Below are 19,995 nucleotides of genomic sequence, written 5' to 3' on the forward strand. Positions count from 1 at the left end.
AGACGTAAAAAATGATTTTCTAGTTGGTGATCCGAAAGAAAAAGTGTTTATGATGCCCCACTAGGTTTTGAAGACAAGTTTGGCTCTAAGGTGTGCAACTTAAAAGGGTCACTTTTATGGGTTGAGACAATTCCCAGGAGCATGGTTTGAAATATTCAATAGTTAAGTAAAGAGACACGGGTATTCACAAGCTCAAGCAAACAATGCAATGTTCTTTATAAGATCAAATGAGGGAAGGATAGTAGTCCTTATTGTCTATGTAGATGACATTATCTTGATAGGTGATAATTCAGTGGAAATGGCTCTATAAAAGAAAATTTTAACTTATGAGTTTGAAATCAAGGACCTTGGAAGTCTCAAATGCTTCCTAGGACTGGAGATATCCAGGTCTAAAGATGGAATAGTGGTTAGTTAAAGGAAATACATACTAGGCCTTCTTAAAGACCCCGGTATGAGTGGGTGCAAACTAGTTGATACTCAAGTTGATCCTAATGTATAGTTAGAAGATAGTAAGAATGACAATGTTGATACTTATTGATACCAAATACTTGTTGGTAGACTTATCTATCTCACATAGACCACAAGTGTGGAAATTGATCGACACTTCATCAAGGAAAAGATTGAAATCGGTGTTGTTTGTTTACTATTTGTGCCAACCTCTCAACTGACCATCTTTACGAAGGGTCTATTCAAATCTGGTTTTGATCATTGTATGAGCAAGTTGAGTTTGAAAGATATGTTCAATCCAACTTAAATGTGAAAAGATCATAAGGATTCGGTTATGAGAATCCTTTCGGTTTAGGGTTTCCTATTCTATGGGAAATCTTCCTAGTTTAACTCTAAGAATCATTTCCTTAGTCAAATAGGTTTCTTCTTTATTAGTTGTAGATAGTTATCTATAGAGACCCTTCATGGTCATTGTAACATTAATAAAGTATAAATTAACTACCAATTATGCTAAATAGCAAACCGATGGTAACCGGTATCAACAATTAGGAAACGGTATTATCGATTCGCTAATCGGTCAATGTTAGGATACCGTGAACTAAATCGAAAGCTTATATCGACATAATTACTAATAGATAGAAACTAGACGAATCTAACGATATATTTACGTTTATAATGGGAAAGACGAACTAAAAGATATACATTTAATGAGAAAATAATGAATACTTGCAATTTGCAAATTTGATTAAAATTATAGTTATCTACATTGAATTTAATATTATATATATATATATATATATGTTAATAGTTAGTTGGCTATATGTATGTCTGTATATATATATATATATATATATATATATATACATGCATGTATATATATATATATATATGCATGTATATAGGAGCAAGTTCAATTGTAAACTTAAGTTCCTTTGTGAACCGCGGGGCAAAGGAGAGTGCACTACATGTCTAAAACATTCACAAATATTTATCATGAATAGTGTATCACTCATCCTGAATGTTGTAAAATTTTCTCTTTCGTTATTCATGATGAATGGGAACAAATGAATACACGTGTCACACTCTCCTTTATCGCCCAATCCACAATGGAAGACAGGTTTACAACTGAAATTTCCTCTCTCTCTCTCTCTCTCTCTCTCTCTCTCTCTATATATATATATATAGTTCATCTCTTCATCCCTCTCATACAAAAAGAGACCTCCATGTCCTTCATTTTCTTTGCAAAATCCCATCAACGGATATAAGGAAAAAAAAACCACACACACATATACGGGTTGTGCAAGAGTTGAAGCTGAAGTTAGAAGCCAAGCAAGTTGATTTATGCAATTTTTAAGTAGTCAAAATAGAAGTTGATTATTTGTTTTTGTTTTGGTCTGGTCTTGAAACCAGAGATATGTATTTATTACGTGTTTTCTTGAGTTTATACATATTTTTATCATAAACTGCCTCTAATCAATTACATATGTATTCCATGTGTTATGTGCTCCTAAGTTTGCATCTAACATGAAACAAACCGGTCCACCGGTGTACGTTTTTAAAATACCTACATATATAAATATATTATATGTATTATGTTTTATAAATATTATATATATATATATATGAGATGAGGACAATATAGTAAGATCGCAATTTAGTCTAATCCGCTTTGTTTTTGTTCCATTCATTTCAATGGATAAAAAATTGCATTTTTGTCTCACTCGATTCCATGTTGTCCCGGTCCAATATCGTGCCAAACGTGGAACAAAGTTTTTTTGTTATGTTATGTTCCCTCTACCAGACACCTTTTATGACTCGCATAGAGAAGAAAAGGACTCATCTTTACCCCAATTCCCCACCTAAAGATGAGTGGAGGAAAGCGAAGTAACGCTCAAACTCAAAGGAAGTGGTATCTTTTGATATGAAGACACATTTTGAGCATTAACCTATGGCCGTTAATGGTAACACCAAATGACAGTTATCGTTTGTTGTTTAATGACAAAAACAACCCACGAACAAGATCTTTGGTACCTTTAGTCCAATCTTAGACAAAGAGCAAGGAGGATGCAATCTTTCCCGCATCTTGCGAGAAGGGAACAAAGTAGCAGATTCGCTGGCATCCTTTGCTCACGCTCATAGGGACAGCATGGTGTTCTAAATACAATCAATAATGGTTTTTTCTCTTGTTCTAGTGCCAATTTTAAGATTGTTGTATAAAGTTCTTGAAGGCTTTGTTATCCTAGGGAAATCTGCCATTAAACCCAACAACATACGGTGGGGGCTTAATTTTCTTAAAAAGAGTGATTACATGATCAAAGCTATGAAATATCCTTCTAGATTATAATTTCCTAACATACATATGGACCATGAGACAAGATTACAACAAACCTTAAAAAGACTACCAACATAGATAAAGTTATAACCCCAGCATGCATAAGGAATTCCACATAAGTAACCACTGAAACTTGAGTTAATTGAACTGCATGATTTTGTTGTCCGACCTGACCTTCAAAAGGAGGTCTACATGACGCTACCACTTGGGTAAGTCACCCGAATTTTGGCTTGGTTTGGAAGTTCAAGAATTCGAAAAACCATCCAGGACTCCTTGGTTGTCATAAAGTAGAAAGAGTTTTTGAACATCCTGCTATCAAACTTCTTTCCTTCTTTGTTTTAAATAAACGTGTTAAAAAGAAATAGTTCATAATGCTCATTAAAAGGGAAAGAATTAAGGAAAATAATATAATAGCTGATGAATGATGGAACAGAAAAGGTTACATACCCTTTCTAGGCGTTGAAGAAGGGCAGTCTTGAATTGACGAACACCACGACCACTTGATGTTGGATCTAGTTTGTGAGCTTTCTCAAATGCATAGAACCGACCTGTATCATGCATACAATAAGGTTTATTGATGCCATTGTGTGTAAGCAAGCATAGTGTGCTATTGCACATTTAAGGAATCAAAAACAATAATTGGATGCCCTACTAACTAGAGAAGAACAAGCAATTGGATATGCCTAAAGGTATGCTTGTGTGATGTAATCATGTCCCTGTACAATCTTCTCCTTTATGTTGTCAAATATGAGTTCAAGAAAATTAGAACTCAACTTAAATTATTTGGATTCCAACATTATATGATCTAAATACCAAATGTATTACTCACTATGATGTACTTTTTATCATTGTACTCTACTTCTTAAATGATTGTTACCACTACACTACAGCTAAAAAGAAACGCATAACGAATTTTTCCCAAATAATAGCATTGAATGATGATCAAAATAGCTTCTCATCATTTATCACTTGGGGTAGGATCGAGAGTATTTTATGATACATGTAGAGATATTGAAATTAACAAGACACTAAAACAAAACAAAAGCACAAGATTGTCAAAACTTAAATTCCTAAAGCAGAAATAAACCTAACAGCTAGTCAGATACATACACAGATGGAAACTTACAGAGATAGGCGACCCTTGGGTTGCTTGGTTCAACTTCATTAGCAACACGAAGAATAGGTGCAATCTCAACAAGAGATGAAGGCACCACTTCACTGTCCATCATTGCCTCCCCACCCAAATTACCAGCTGTTTGAGTCCGGAGCAGCCGCCCAGTAGGCAGCTGGTTGTCAGACCCTCGTCGATTGTAAGCCATTGTTCCTTCAGATTCTTCTTATAGAAGATCTTCAGCTCAGTTTAAATTACCTGCTTGTACAAATAATTAGCATCATATAGAATATCCCAAAGGAAAAATTACTCTACCTCTGATTAGAATCGTTCTAGTTAAATGATGAGAGATAGATAGGATAACTTGATTGTCTTAAATTAAAGACAGAGCAACCTTCCAGTATCTAGAGTAGCACCCTTTTGCCATAAAACTAAGAAAGGGCACAAACCACAGTCAAACAGTGGACCAAATTCTTGAAATTCTCCAAGTAATTTTGAAACGAAGATAATCAAATATCATAAGAAACCCAATTCATCCAACATCTCAAATTCCTAAAACCCCCCAAAAATTCAATCTAATTCTCATCAGAAAAGTCCGAATTCGAAAATCCTAAAGCCTTACAGTAACTTTATTCTTCGAATCATGAATCTACAACGATCATTCAAATAACAGACGAGGATGAAGATTATGAAGTTACCAAGTAACCGAAAGCATCAAAGTTCCATTGTGAACCAACTATAGTGATTCTTCTTTGCTAGTTCCAAGTGTAAAGTATCTGTGTGTGTGGCTAAGGAGACATTCAATCAGAAAACTAACTGGAAAGAAGTAAAAACTGAGAAAGCCACAGAGAACTTTCCTCAAGAATACATATGTGAGAGAGAGGAGAGAGGAGAGAGAGAGACGTTGGAAAGGTTTGCTACTTTACCATATTGACTTTGCTAATGCAACGCTTAACACCACCAGTGATGAACGAGCATGAGTCCAAGAATACAAAATTTTGCAGTTAAGGACTCCAACTTTGGTTTTTATTGCAATACTACCCCTTTTCTATTCGGGTATGTGTACAAATCACAAACAAATGAACAAAATTTACACTAAACTACTATTTCTAATAAATAACTTGCTTTCAAACAGCCAAACATATTCCGGCCGGCCCTCGTCCCAGTCCCGCTTGATCCCTCTTCTTCTTCAGTAGCGGCGAGCGAGAGCGGATTAGGGCTTTGACTAAGTCCAAGCGAGAAAAGCAGTATGGCAAAGTAGGCTCAAGTCAAAGTTTTGGTTGTTAGATTTTCCGTTCGAAATACACGAAAAGTCCATTCTGAGCACACTTGAAATTATGTATATTGGACGTTTTTCATTTTTCACTCGGTCCTTCAGGAAGTCACTATTCTTTTCTTTCTCCTAGCTCCCCAGGCAGAGTATTTCACGTTTAGCCGAAGGCTATTGAATTAGTTGAATCACGTAGGGGGAAAGACGACGAAAGCCTTTTTTCTTTCCCAGAGTCTGCTCGGAAACAATCAATTCCTGAGCAATTCGTTCACCGGTTGACACTAAATGATACGAGACAACTCGCGAGCTATTCGAGATCGACTCGGTCAACACCTCGAATAGGCTCGGCTCAAACTCGAATTAGGCTCGACATATTAACGAGTCGAGTCGAACTACCCAATACTCGACTCGAAAAACTCGTGAGATACTCGATTTTTTGTATATAGTTAGTTTTAAAAATATAATCGGTTTTATAATATAATATGTATAATATAATGTAATAAAAAGTGTCTTATATTTTTTAATATTTGAATAATATTGTGCATTTTTAATTATAAAAACTATATCAATATTTTTTTATTAAAATCATAATTAAAAAAGACAAAAGAAATTATAAAAGTGTTGGTGAAGTTATCCCACATTGGATGAGAGATAATAAAATAATGATGGAGAGTTGTTATATAAAGAAGTGATGAGAATGAAGTTTGTAACTTTGTTTTTTTTATGATGAAATTTGAGGTGCATCCAATTAGTTTTTAAAATTTAAAAGAACACATCTAAGTTTTATAATTTATAAGATAAGACCTTAAAATTTCATAAATTTCGACTGATGAGCTTGATTAAAGTTCAAGTTCGAGCTTAATTCGAAGAGGAGTTCGAGCTTTTGATACAGTTGATCTGATTATTTATTAAAAAGATTTTGTATATTAAAGAGGTGAGATACTAATTAAATAATTATTATCTTTGATGGATAATTTAAATGCAACAGTATTCGGAAATAGACAATTGAAAATAAATATTATAATAATAATTTATAATCAATACTTATTTACAAATCGTTTGTCTGGAACACTTCAGAATTTCAATTATTTAATAAAAATAACATAAATATATTTTATCATAAAAGTTAAAATATAAAGAAAACAATATGTCGGTTTATTTACAATGTATAACTAATGTCACAATCATTTATCTATCCACTATTAAATTTTTATTGTTTTTTATGTGTTTTAAAAATGAATTAACATGAACATTCAATAATCATAGTAACACCTCTCATATAAAAGCACAATGGCGAGTGGGGGTGGGTGGTGGTGTTGATTAAATTGAATCCAAAAGTTATTTTTATCTTTTTAAAATCAAATTATAAAATATGTTAAATTTGCCATGAAATGGAATTAAAATCCTTCACTTATACTGATGAATGATCAAACTCCTCAATCGTGAAATCCAGCAAAATCTAATCAATTTTATGAACCAAACATCATCTAGTAATATGGTCAAAGGAATCTGTCATTCCAATTCCGACCCATTAGGTTATTCAATTAGCTCCATAATCAAATGTCATAAGACCCCGACTTTATCTATTAATTACCAATCCATAGGAGGACCTACATAGGTGTCATGGGTAGCACGTGCCACCGTATCGTTTCTCCGCCGAAGGGTAAAAAATTTAGGTTTCGTTAACAGTGCAACCGTATTAATTTGTTGTGTGTCACCGTATTAATTTGTTGTGTGCCACCGTATGTATTTTGAAACTACAATGAGAACAAATTTTATTTGGTAGATTTGGTTTGCAAGGCATTTATTCTACCCCACACCCAAGTCCGAATCATGTTAGTGTCATTTTCTTAGTCAAACGGTGGCACCGTTTGAAAAAAAAAAATTATGTATATTTGTTTCTTATAGTCAAACGGTGTCACCGTTTGAAAAAAAAATTCTATATTTTTTTTTCTTATAATCAAATGATGCCACCATTTAAAAAAAATTATGAATCCGTCCCTGCACCAATCTTTTACGAAATCTCCACTGCAACAAACTCTCATAAACACATATTCAACACCCCTACCCTTGCCCGATACATTGAATCAAATAATGATTGTTAAAACGTCAATTTATTTGACAATCGACTAGACATATTACAAAAGTACTCCTTATACTATTGATCAATTGATTGATTAGGTCCCTTAAGAAACCTTTGATGCCTGTTGAGTAATCAACCCTTCAAATTAAACGTGTTTTTCAAGTTGTCTACCCATTTATCTGTTTTCTAGTTTCATTTGTGTAGCGTATACAATAGTCTTTAGTTTTACTGATATTAATCAGTTGTTTCAAATCAACACTTCTTCATTCACAACTTTATATATGTTTGATCATTTCAAATAATGAATAAAGCAGATAAAACACAGAAGATTCTATAAAACACTTAGACAAAAACAAAATAAGCAGAGTTACTTATTTATGGTCTTTTTTAAATAACATATAGCATGTGATATCCTTTTGTAATTTTTAAATGTGTATTACATCACAATCACATATCATTCGTAGGTTATAAGCTTTTAGTAATAAGTTATTATTGTTATTATTAAATTCGATTATGATTGTAAAGTTGATTTAAAAATTATTGAAGCATCATCTTATTTTTCTTTGAATGTTACAAGTGGTATCAAGACGTAGACCTTTGTTGATGTGTGGTGAGTTGAACTCTTGCATCCTCTAATGATATTGACTTTGAACGGGGTCTAAATTTATATATATATATATATATGGTTAGGTTCACGTGAGATCAAGGGTTTTTCGTGAGACCCGTAAGACCAATTTATGTTCATTGATCAACTTTATAAGCATATGATCTAATGGTCTAAAGTTGCACGGTGGTAATTTTGTAATTATTGAGAAGTCTCGTAGCGTTTATGAATGTTCAGATCTGACGATTGTAGATCTAATCCAAGGGTTGAGAATTGGTCTTACGGGTCTCATAAAAAACTGTTAGTCTCACATGATCCCAAGTATATATATATATATATATATATACACACACACACACATATACATTTGATAACGGATGTTCGGAATTTATGACGAGGTTTGTGACAATCTATTTTTATATCGTCTCTAATAATTTGTCATGTTGATTTAATTATTCATCATTTATTTTCTTTATTATCATTTTTAACATAAACTTTATAGTTTTTTGGGAAAAGTTTAGAAAAACCCACGAACTTTCTCAATTTAAATGACTAAGTTTATGACTTTTTTTAATGAAAAAAACTATTAAACTTTCTTATTTTAAATTATTAAGTCATTAAATCTTTTTTCGGAATAAATAAACTATCAAACTTGTAAATTTGGTCATCTACATTATTTTAACCCCAAAAAGTTACCTGAAACATGCTAGTAAGGTTTTAAAGTAAAAAAAATCTAAATCAGTTATTGACGTTCTCAAACCCTACATCATTTCAATCCATCGTCACCTTGTCCTCGTTTGCTCTCTATCGCCGTCTATCACCGTCATTGGCCCCAACCATTGATCTACCTCTTTTTTTATTTTATTTTTGTTTTTCAATTCTATATCTTTATTATGTCTATATGGGTTTCATTAAATTGTTGTAAAAGATGCAGGATCAATAAAAACAAATCAAAAATAGATAGATCAATGGCAGAGGTCGATGATGCCAATTGGTTGTATAGAGAACAGACAACGATGGGGGGCAAAGAGTGGTGAAGAAGAGCGATGTCGTTGTGTGTGAAATGTTTGAATGACGTAGGTTTGGGAAAAATAAAATTGATTCAATGTCTTGTTTATTTTAAACATTTATAGTCGACTATATATAATTTTTTTGGATTAAAAGAATATAAATAGCTAATTTTATCCAAAAAATATTCAAAGACTTAATAATTCAAAATAAAAAAATTTAATTTTTTTTATTTAAAAAGGTTGATTCAACAACTTAATTATTCGAAATAAAAAAATTCTCTTAATTTTTTTTTTGATATTTTTATCATGTATTTATGAACCGACCTCATCACATGTAATTAGGTTTTTTCCTATTTTGGGTCCCACCCCTTTTAAATAATTTATTTGAATTGATACTTAAAAAGCATCTTTATTAATTACGTTATTTTAGAAATTTTATAGATTTAAAAATAAATTATTTTAATAGTTATGTTAAAATCTTTTGTAAATTAGATAGGAAATATAGGAGAAAAAAAAAAGTCTCAAAATTTAAAAGAATAAAGAGACAGCAAAAAAAAATATAACATAAATGTTGGAGATGCTATTGTTCTTGAAAAAATCTATATTATTTTTGCAAGAAAGGTTAAATTGACGGTACTACTACATTAAATTATGTTTTTGTATATAACAATAAAATTAACATAACAATATATCGATTGTTAGCTATAATTGTTTGATTGTAATGAAAGAACGTACGTTTATTTAGAGATTTTTGGGGACTATTCATCTTATTTGAATCACATTAAACTTGAACCGAACTATCTAAAAATTGTAACGAGACACCAAAGTGACTTGAACGGTGTATACCTCACTGTAAACCGAATATAAATTTGATTTTTTTTTAATTGGAAAATTATAAACTTGTAACACTAAGGGTCCGTTTATTAAACACTTACTTGATAAGTGCTTACCAGATAAATTTTCTTATCGGATAAACATGAGAAGGATAAAAAATCTTATCGGATAAGAGCAATGAAAAGAATAGAGAGTCTTACCCGGTAAGTAATGATGTTGATTCTTACCCAGGTAAGCACTTACCCAGGAACTTGTATTCAATATGTTTTGATGTACTAAAATCACAGGTATCAAATTAAATTATAATGTTGAATCTTATCGGTAAGCACTTCCTAGATAAGCATTTGGGTAAACGGCCCCAAGTGTTTTAAGTTTAAAAAGTGAGGAAAAACAACAACAGATAATACAATTCTATTTCTTAATTGAACCAACTTGAATGTTATATTTTTTTTAAATCTAAATTTTGATTCGGTTTGGTTTAATTTTGACTACTCAACACCATTTTTTTTCCGGCTTGCGCTTTTATGATTCAAGAAGCAGTTTGAAATCAGATTTACCATTTTATGGTATATGATTAGGGGTGAAAATGGCACGATACTATTTTTGTTGATATTATATAATCGTGTATCAATCAATTATAATTTGTACGTAAATATTTATATCGTGTATTGACCAACTCTACTTGATATCAACTTAATTAACGCCAACTTTTTTCCGGTTAGTATATGATGATGCAGTTTTGTACCAGCATCTCAAAAGTTAAAGTTACAATTACCAGTTCATTAACTTGAGTATAACTTGTCCGAATAATGGAATACAATCCCCCTACTGTCCAAATAAGTGAATGACAATTACTGCTGTCCTGAGTAGTAAGTGAGTCATAGTAATTGAGTAAGGTGCTGTTTACCAAACGCTTACCCGGGTAAGCGCTTAATAAGTCACTTTATTTTAACGGATGAATATGACAAGGACTAAAAATTTTATCCGGTAAGAACGAAGGCAAGAATCGTGAGTCTTACCCGGTAAGTGAGAACAAAGACTATTATTATGGTTAGTGCTTACCGCAAAAAAATTGTTGCATACGATACGTTTTAGTGAATAAAATCTTACCCGGTAAGTAAGCAATAATGTTGAATTTTACCGGTAAATACTTACCGAATAAGTATTTTGGTAAATGGCCCTTAAGTAATGTATTAAAGTAAAAGTAAAATAACAATGTTATGTTTAATTAATAAATGATTAAATTTCTCTAACAAAAACAATCAAATCCATTAACCATTAAATATAATTCACTTAAGTGGTTTTTTATTTAATGATTAATATATATATATATACAAAAGTCGGTACAATACCATATTATCGTGATAGACGATTTTCAATACCACATATCAAACATGTTTATGAAGTTGGTGCAGTTGGTAATGTAATTGATTGATTTATCGTGGCACAAATTTGACATCCCTAGTTATATCAACTTTTTCTCAAAAAAAAACTGATGACTCATAATATCATTTGATTGACGTCACACACACACACACACATATACATATATATATATATAGAGAGAGAGAGAGAGAGAGAGAGAGAGAGTCATATATAAATAAGAAGTCAATCAATTTACGATAAGTATGAGAATTTCCAAAATATACATGATTACATGTGATGCGAACATGTGATCATATAAATTAAGAGTGTCCATAATGTGTGATTATATAAATTAAGAGCATCCACAATGTGTCTTTTTAGAGGTTTTTTTAGAGGTTTTTCAACATCATGAGAGCTTTTAGAGGTTTTTTCAAGAGGTTTTTGGCCAAATATGAAATATCATAACTGCACAACATATTTTTTAGAGGTTTTTCGTATTTAATCGGTTTTAATTTACAAAATTTTATAAATTTTTTATATTTAATCAGCTTTATTTATCAATTAAAATAATTTATATTTAAATATAACTGATAAATCATATCAAACAAAACATAATTAAATAAATATCGTTTTGATATATTTAAATTAATAAAAAATTGTATATACTTGTATAAATTCACCTATTTGATTTTTATCGTACATACTTTCATATAACTTTTACGGATCTTTGATAACCCAATTTTATAAAACTTAAGGATTTCTTAGAATATCTTTTATATAGTATATATATATATTGTATTAATGTATTTAAATAAAAACTTTATGTAAAATAAATACATAATTAAATTAATAATATTTTTTTGACGTAAATAAACATGTATTTATATAAGTTTTATTATATTAACTTAAGGCTCATTAAATATTGACAAAGTACGGTTTTCAATTACCCCAAATATCAAAAAATGACAAACGAAGACCAATGTTGATTTTATGGTCAATGCTTAAAATATTATAAATCGACAAAGAAAACATTAAAGAAGAGTAAAATAGAAGCACAACTACCCATTTTATGGTCGTCTTTTAAGTAACCTCGAAATGTAGCACATTATAGTTTTGTAATTTATAATAAATTTACAAAATCCTTAACTTCAAAAAAAAATTACATTTGGCTTCACGTAAAAATAGGTTGTTTTTATGAGACCCGTAATATCAAAAATAATATTGAAATTCACTACAAAACATTATGTAGATGCAAAAAATACAGAACTTTCACAATAAAAACACTATGAAGATTAAGGTCTTGTTTGTTTTTTTCATTTTCAGCTTTTAATTATCATTTATATTTGATTCTTTTCAGACGTTTTGTAATTCAGACTGTTTTATTTATTTATTTTCAGAGTCTCTTATCACTTAATAGAGTCTGAATAAGAAACAAACTAATATCTTTATTTCTCTTTTTCTTTGATTCTCTTTGGCTATTGCTTCTTTCTCCATCAAGACGTCATTGTCCTTTCATCACCCATGTGAAATGCATGCCCCCGCTTTCTCTCTCCTCTCTCTCTCTCTCTCTCTCTATATATATATATATATATATATAATTTATGTACATATAGATTAGCTTATAAGATTAATGTGAAATAAGGACTTCTATCGACGATCTATCTTCTATCAAAAGTATCTATCTTTTTTGTAAACAAACTCACCGATGATATTCCCGATAGCATCGGAAGTCTGAAAATCAAGAGAATTTTGTTAAACAATTGTTGAGATGAATTTCTACAATGGAAATTTTATGAAAATCAAGAGAATTTTGCAAAATGTTTACACCTGATTTTACAAAAAACAAACTATTGATTAAGATTTCAGATTTCGGAAGTTTGTCAGTTTATAAAAACAAACAAACAGTCTTGTTGATTTAGATTTTAGATTTCAGCACCATCTCTTATTAATTAGAAGTGAAATAAGATTTCAGATTTAACACCTATTAAAAAACAAACGTCACCTAACCTTCATAGGTGTTTTGCTATAAAGTTTCTGTGTCATTTATCTAGTCTCACGAAAACGGTCTAGTTTTACATAATCCCAAATCTACATGTATAATACGTACTACATGAAAGTTTATTATATATTGGTTATGAATTAGATTTTTTTTATCGTTACAAAAGCCTTTAGTAATATAAGTTGCTCCTATCAATATTTTACGTTATTGTAAAGTTTTATTTGAGGTTATTTAGTTATGGCAAAACACAAATAGATCGTGAGGGGCCATGGCTTCGCTTTTTAAGGGGATTAATGATGGTTAAAGCTCATTTACATTGTTTTTATTGCATTTATATCTGAGTTTTTATGAAGCTATTTTTTATGCGTCTGACATTTTTGAATACCAAATATTATACTGCTCATGTATATGCCTGGTCTAATATTTCGCGTTGAGACACTATAAATAATATCCGAGTGACCGACAATTCAGATATAATGCGTCTCGTTTGTATATCTAATTGACAAAAACAAAAACTCATCTACCAAGCAATCATTGTTATTTAATTGCAATTTCAGGTTAAGTTTTTTTCATTAAGAATTTTAACAATTTAATATTAAAGCTTATTTTAAATAATATGCATAATGAATAATAATATGTGTAATATTTGAGTGACATATGCAAGAGAAATAATCATAGAAAATGTGATTAGAGTCAATTAATAAGATAAAGTTTATTTAAAGGATACATATAATGAGTGTTATGTAAAGATAATTTTTAATGATAACAGTAATTTATTTATATAACATAACTATATTAATGATAACAGTAATTTATTTATATAACATAACTATATAACGAGTGTTATATAATTAACCATAATTAATAATAACGGTCATTTAGTTATCATCAGTTATCTTAATTAAATCTGACAAATGAATATAATAAGAATGATATATATTTTTCAAAAATAATTAAATAAAATTTGAAGTTTAGATTTTGTCATCAAATATTTTATCTTTTTTCAGAAACATTACTTTTATGAAATCATTTAGTTTAAATAAAATATGAATTTGATAAATTTTTGTTTTAGTTTGTTGAAAATTTAAAAAGTTTTAAAACTAAATACCCAACAAGTTTTAATGTATATAATAGTTAATTTATATTTTTATATCTTATTAAGTATTATAATATATTTTGTGTACATTAATTAGTTTTATTAAATTAGTTAAACTTATACTTTTATATCATATGATTTAATATATTGTCGGGTATTTAATTTTAGAACTTTTTTTTTTAATTTTCAACTAATTAAAATAACAATGATCAAAATTATGTTTTATTTAAGTTAAAGGGTTTCATGAAAGTAATGTTTATGAAAAGATAAATATATTTCATGAAAATTTTTTATTTATTTAATTTTCTAATTATATATAGAAAATATATATATTTGTGCCACCAAATTTTATTCATTAAATGAAGGAACCAAATCTTAAAAATGAAAGTTGAGAGAAGAACCAAATCTGTTATAAAAATAAAAAATTGTTTGAGGGATCAAATTTATTACACTAATGTAAATTAGTTTGAGAGACCAAATATGTTACAAAAGTAAAAGTAGTATGAGGGGCTAAATTTGTTACTAAAAATTGAAGTTAAGGATATAGAAAGGTGAATAGACAGACAAAAATGTCCTCTCACTAATGGAAACTTAATTGAATGAGTTAGAGGAATCACCATATCCATTATAAAAATGAAACTATAGAGACGTCCCTTATTAATAATTAATTTATATAAACCATATGCACCAATGAGTAATGAATGTTATGTTAATGGTAAAAGATGATTTTGTCATATTACATTAATATGATAAATTAAATATAATTAAAGGAAAAATTATACCAAAATGGAACCAACTTTCACCTGATTTTTATTTTGAGAAACCAACTTTAATCATCATTTAAGAGTCTCTATCAAACTTTTTAATATGCTAATGCAAAAACTGAAATGTAAATGAACATAAAAATATATGTCAAAAAATAAAATAGACTTTCTTTAATAAAAGTTTGATTTATAACATTGTTATCTAACTAAAAAAAATATGAACACTCATTTGATAAATTTTGATTTATAAGCATTGTTTCTTTAGTAACAAAAAAAAAAAAAATAGTAGATTAATTTAATAAAAGTTTTGATTCATAATCATCATTAGTTTACTAAGGGGTCGTTTACTTAAACAAATAAGTGTTTATCAGGAAAATTCAACACTATCGCTTATTTATTGGGTAAGATTTTATTCACCACGTATGCAACAATTTACCCCGGTAAGCTCTAACCATGGTAAGAGTCGTCGTCCTCACTTACCGGGTAAGACTCTCAAGTCTTTTTTTCACTCTTACCGGGTAAGTTTCTTGATCCTTGTCATATTAATACAGACATACAGTAAGATAATGTGATTTGGTAAACGTTTACCCGAGTAAGGGTTTGGTAAACGGCACCTAAGAAAGTATAAAAATTGAAATAAAATATAAAAGACTGAATTAATAAAAGTTTTAGTTTATAAGTATTATTAGCTTATTTAATAAAATATTTAATTTATAGTTATTGTTAGTTTATTCAATTAATGGATGGGATCATGTAAATAAAAAAAATGAAACAATAATATATGTTAAAATAATAAAAATAAAATTAATAAACTTATAAGTTTTAATTTTATTAATTGTCAGTAAAATAAAATAAAATTTTAAGGTAAATAAAATTTGTTTTTTTTGATATATTAATGATGATGTTTGATTTTGATTTAAATGGAAAGAAAAATGAAAAGTTTTTGCATTTAATATTATTTAAAAATAAATCAAAATTAGAAGATAGAAGATAAATGGTAAAACTGACTTCTATTTAGGGGTTGTTTGGCAGTTGCTGAATGATTTGGTGTAAAATTGTTAAGTGATCAGAATGATTAAGAAACTCTCATAATATAGTTCAAAATGAAATATAATTGTTTGATAACTGTTTATAATGAAATTAGGACACTGAATGGTTAAGGGAGACCTATGATACAAAATCATTTAGAGGGTTTTGGAATCATTAAAAGACAAACTCTTTTTCTGCCAAACAAGATTCATCTCTTAACGATTCAGAACATGCCTCTCAATGTAACTATTAAAAGGTAAACAAACAACCCATTAATCATCTATTTACTTTTTCCTTTATACTAGTGTGTGGCATCGTGCATTGTGGCGATGGAATTTGTCTTGTTAGATGAAACATCTCTTCTTTAGTTTTGATCAACGAGAATGGAAGAAAATAATAATAATAATCATACATAGATTGATTATTATATAAATTTATCAACTTTAAAATACCAACGTCAAAGCTTAAATTAGATAGAAATTTCATGATAACCGAAAACGAAACATACTGAATTCATGCTGATATATAATAATAAATATTCATATAAATTCCACCCTTGCAATCAAGTTCTTGAGACATATGCACGTACCTTTTTTGGGCAAACATTTGTCGGGTGAGTAATGGATGATAAAATTTTAAATAACAAACCAATATCATGCCATTATCAAAAGTAAACTATAACGTATGTTTCAAATCATATACTTATATTTCCGTACATGTATGTCCACCACCACTAAGGTTATTTATTACTTATGATCATAAGTTTTTTACCACTGAGGTTATTGTCACATTAAGTAACTTAAAAATGTAAACATATCATATGAATCAAAATACATGCTATGTAACATTTTCATCTGTTTACACTTCTTTTTGCTCCTGTTCCTGCTACCATGGAAATCGGTTTATGTTTCATTATTAAAACCTAAAAACGGCCATGCCCCCGCCCCCTACAATCTCCTATATATCCCTTCACTCATGGAAATCGGTTTATGTTTCATGATTGGTTTGAGCTTGGCTCCAAAGGTCAAAAGTACATGGAGGTTTCAGGTTCAAATCCAAGGGGGAATAAAAATACCTTTGTGGCCACGGAGGTTCAAATACGGTGACTTCGGGCTATCTGCAAAGCAGGTGGTCGCCCTGAGATTAGTTGGCTCGTATAGCGGGTTGGATATTCAGGTTAATAACAAAAAAAAAAAAGTAGTTGTAATTTATAATCGAAGTCCCTTTTGGAATAACATATCACATGCAAGCTTAATTTTTAAGTTTGTTATTACTCTTAGGGGCCGTTTACCAAACGCTTACTCGGGTAAGTGCTTACCAAGTCACGTTACCTCACCGGATGAATATGGTAAGGACCAAGAATCTTACCCGGTAAGAGCGAGACAAGGACCAAGAGTCTTACCCGGTAAGTGAGGGCAACAACTCTTACCACGGTAAACACTTACCGGGTAAATTGTTGCATGCAATGTCGTTTTGGTGGTCTAAAATCTTACTCAATATGTAAATAATAGTGTTAAATTTTATTGGTAAACATTTACCGGATAAGTATTTAGTAAACGACCTCTAACTCTGATTTTATTTCTATTTTTGGAAACTAAGAATCATTATTTCTTATTTAAATAATCCAGTGACCAAATTCATGTTATCTAAAATAAAAATAAAATAAAAATGGTTTATTAAAATTTGATATTTTGTATTTCATGTTTAGAAAAATAAACCTTTATTATTTATTTATTGTGATATATTTTTTTAAATTTATTAAACAATATTTAAATTCAAGATATTTGCAGGATTACGTTCCGAAGCAGAATGGGACTGGATCTAAATTGAGTTGGGAAATGGAGCAACAATTGGGTAATACCATAAAGTCAGATATTGCCCGTTGACTTAATCTCATCCCTCCAAAACCGAATCTAAAATCATTAACAACCGTTAGATTGGCAACCTATCACAAGTTCGTTCTGATAGCTGACATCGGATCCCAAGTCCCCTGGTGTGTGCGGATTTATTTATTCGGTTCATATATATTCGATTGTGTTGTGTGATTTTTTATAGTCAAATATAGATCTTAGGTTTACAGTACTTTTTATATTTTTTAATAGTAGAAAGGTACTCGCACAATGCAGCAAGATACATCTCGATTTTAATGTTCTATTTTATTCTTTGTCTTTGTGGATGTTATAATACGATTTTGTGTTTTTAAGAAAACAATAATAATTTTATTTTTGAATAAACTATAATTTTGAAGATATCATAAAAATTTGGAAAAAAAAAGATATAAATGTTAATATCAAAATCAGTTATTTAAAAGTTTTCATTTTTATGTAATTTCTTTAATTTATTATTTTTATTATAATTTAATTTAAGTTTAATAACGAAATAATTTATTTTTGGTTTAATAATATAACATTTTATAAAGATAATAATTAAGTATTCTGTTAGAATTCAATAATTATTCTAATTATATTTATATCTTTTATATTTAAAAATATTCTAACAATGATTATTCTAATTATATTTATATTTTTTATATTTAAAAATGATATGTTTATCTTGTATTTGATTATGTTTATCAATAGTTAGTTACACAAATTCAGATATAAAGTTTTAATAAGTTGTACTTACACACAATCTACTTTTAATTTTGAGTTTTAAGTAACATGTATTAATAAGCATTACTTTATACATAAAAAAATAGTTTTTAAGAATTTTTGTCAAATATTTTATAATATAGTATAGATAATTAAACAAACAAATTGATCGATCATATTTATATTATTATGTTATAATTAATTATATGTTATTTTTGTTTATTATTAATTAAATTAGATAGTGTTAGAAGCCGTTTATCAAACACTTACTCGATAAATGTTTACCGGTAAAATTTAACAATATTATGTACTTACCGGGTAAGATTTTTGTCAACAAAAACAACATCGTATGCAACAATTTACCCGGTAAGTGCTTACTATGGTAAGAGTCATCGCCCTCACTTACCGGGTAAGACTCTTGATCCTTGTTTCGCTCTTACCGGATAAGATTCTTGATTCTTACTATATTCATCCGATGGGGTAATGTTACTTGGTAAGCGCTTACCCGAGTAAGCATTTAGTAAACGACCCCTTATTGTTTTTTTCAAGCAAAGTAGTAACTATTATAGTGCAACAATGTCAAACAAATTCAAAAATCTTGACAACACAGATATTATGACCGATAATTTGAGGAATTGAAATGGAAAAGATAAAAACGATCGTTGTTATCTAGCATAGCTAGATCCAAATGAACCCATATCGAATTTGAGGAGCTTGAGCACAAAATCTAGCTATGAAGAATATTGAAATGTTACTTGTACTTGATTTCAGTGACTTGATTGATGTCCTAAGTCGGCACAAATACCATGAATTGAACCCGGAAATTGGAATTCCCATTAGAAGACCCTAAAAGGGCATCCCCACATCCAACGATGTAACTTTTGGACCACAAAGAATAGACAAATGTCTCAACGAGCAATGACATGTGAATATTTATTATAACGACTAAATACTTTAAATCGTTCGTGGTTGAAGGTTGATATACCATAAAGTACTTGGACCACCAAACCTCCAAGGCTAACCTTTGTCCCTACTTGATGTGTGGTGCAATCAAACTCGTTTCTGGTTTAACTTTGCACTAAAAGGACGATCCTTGTTTAGTTGAACAACATATGTATAACTTCATTGCTTTTCGGACACTTTCAGTCTCTAAAAAGAGTTCTCTACCTAAAACCATTTATTGGCTGTACACATACGTATGTACTAATATCAAATTGGCTAAAATTGTACTAGATAATAATGCGTTTTTATTTTCATCTAGAATTTGAAAAAAAAAAGCTTGTTACTAAACTCATCTGACCATAAAGGTTTCTTGTTGGTCCCAAAAGGGTATACAAGAATACTAAACAGTTTGTAGAAGGGGGGGATGAATACAAACACAGAGTTTTCAAATTTAAAATATATATTGATAGAGAAGATCAATACAGATTTTACAAGATTGTTTGCGGAAAGATAAGGTA

General features: G+C 29.5%; 1 protein-coding gene across 3 annotated transcripts in view; it reads right to left on the reverse strand.

The window, feature by feature from the left end:
- The window catches only part of LOC112519252 (callose synthase 2-like), a 34,838-nt gene extending 30,016 nt beyond the window's left edge, over window positions 1-4,822 (reverse strand). For 2 of the 3 annotated variants that reach the window (XR_003069905.1, XM_025127273.1), the window contains exons 1-3: window positions 4,589-4,822; window positions 3,906-4,148; window positions 3,227-3,327 (exon numbers count right to left, since the gene is read on the reverse strand). Coding sequence is in view for 2 of the 3 variants with exons in the window: in XM_025127273.1 (XP_024983041.1) it covers window positions 3,227-3,327; window positions 3,906-4,098 (294 nt within the window). In the remaining variant the exon portion in view is untranslated. Of the gene's footprint in view, window positions 1-3,226; window positions 3,328-3,905 lie in introns of all 3 variants that reach the window. The other variant, XM_025127274.1, reaches the window with a different exon arrangement.
- Between the last annotated feature and the right edge of the window lie 15,173 nt (window positions 4,823-19,995).

This window comes from Cynara cardunculus (genome assembly GCF_001531365.2).
Source record: "Cynara cardunculus var. scolymus isolate 2C chromosome LG 10, CcrdV1, whole genome shotgun sequence".
Lineage (NCBI taxonomy): Eukaryota > Viridiplantae > Streptophyta > Magnoliopsida > Asterales > Asteraceae > Cynara > Cynara cardunculus.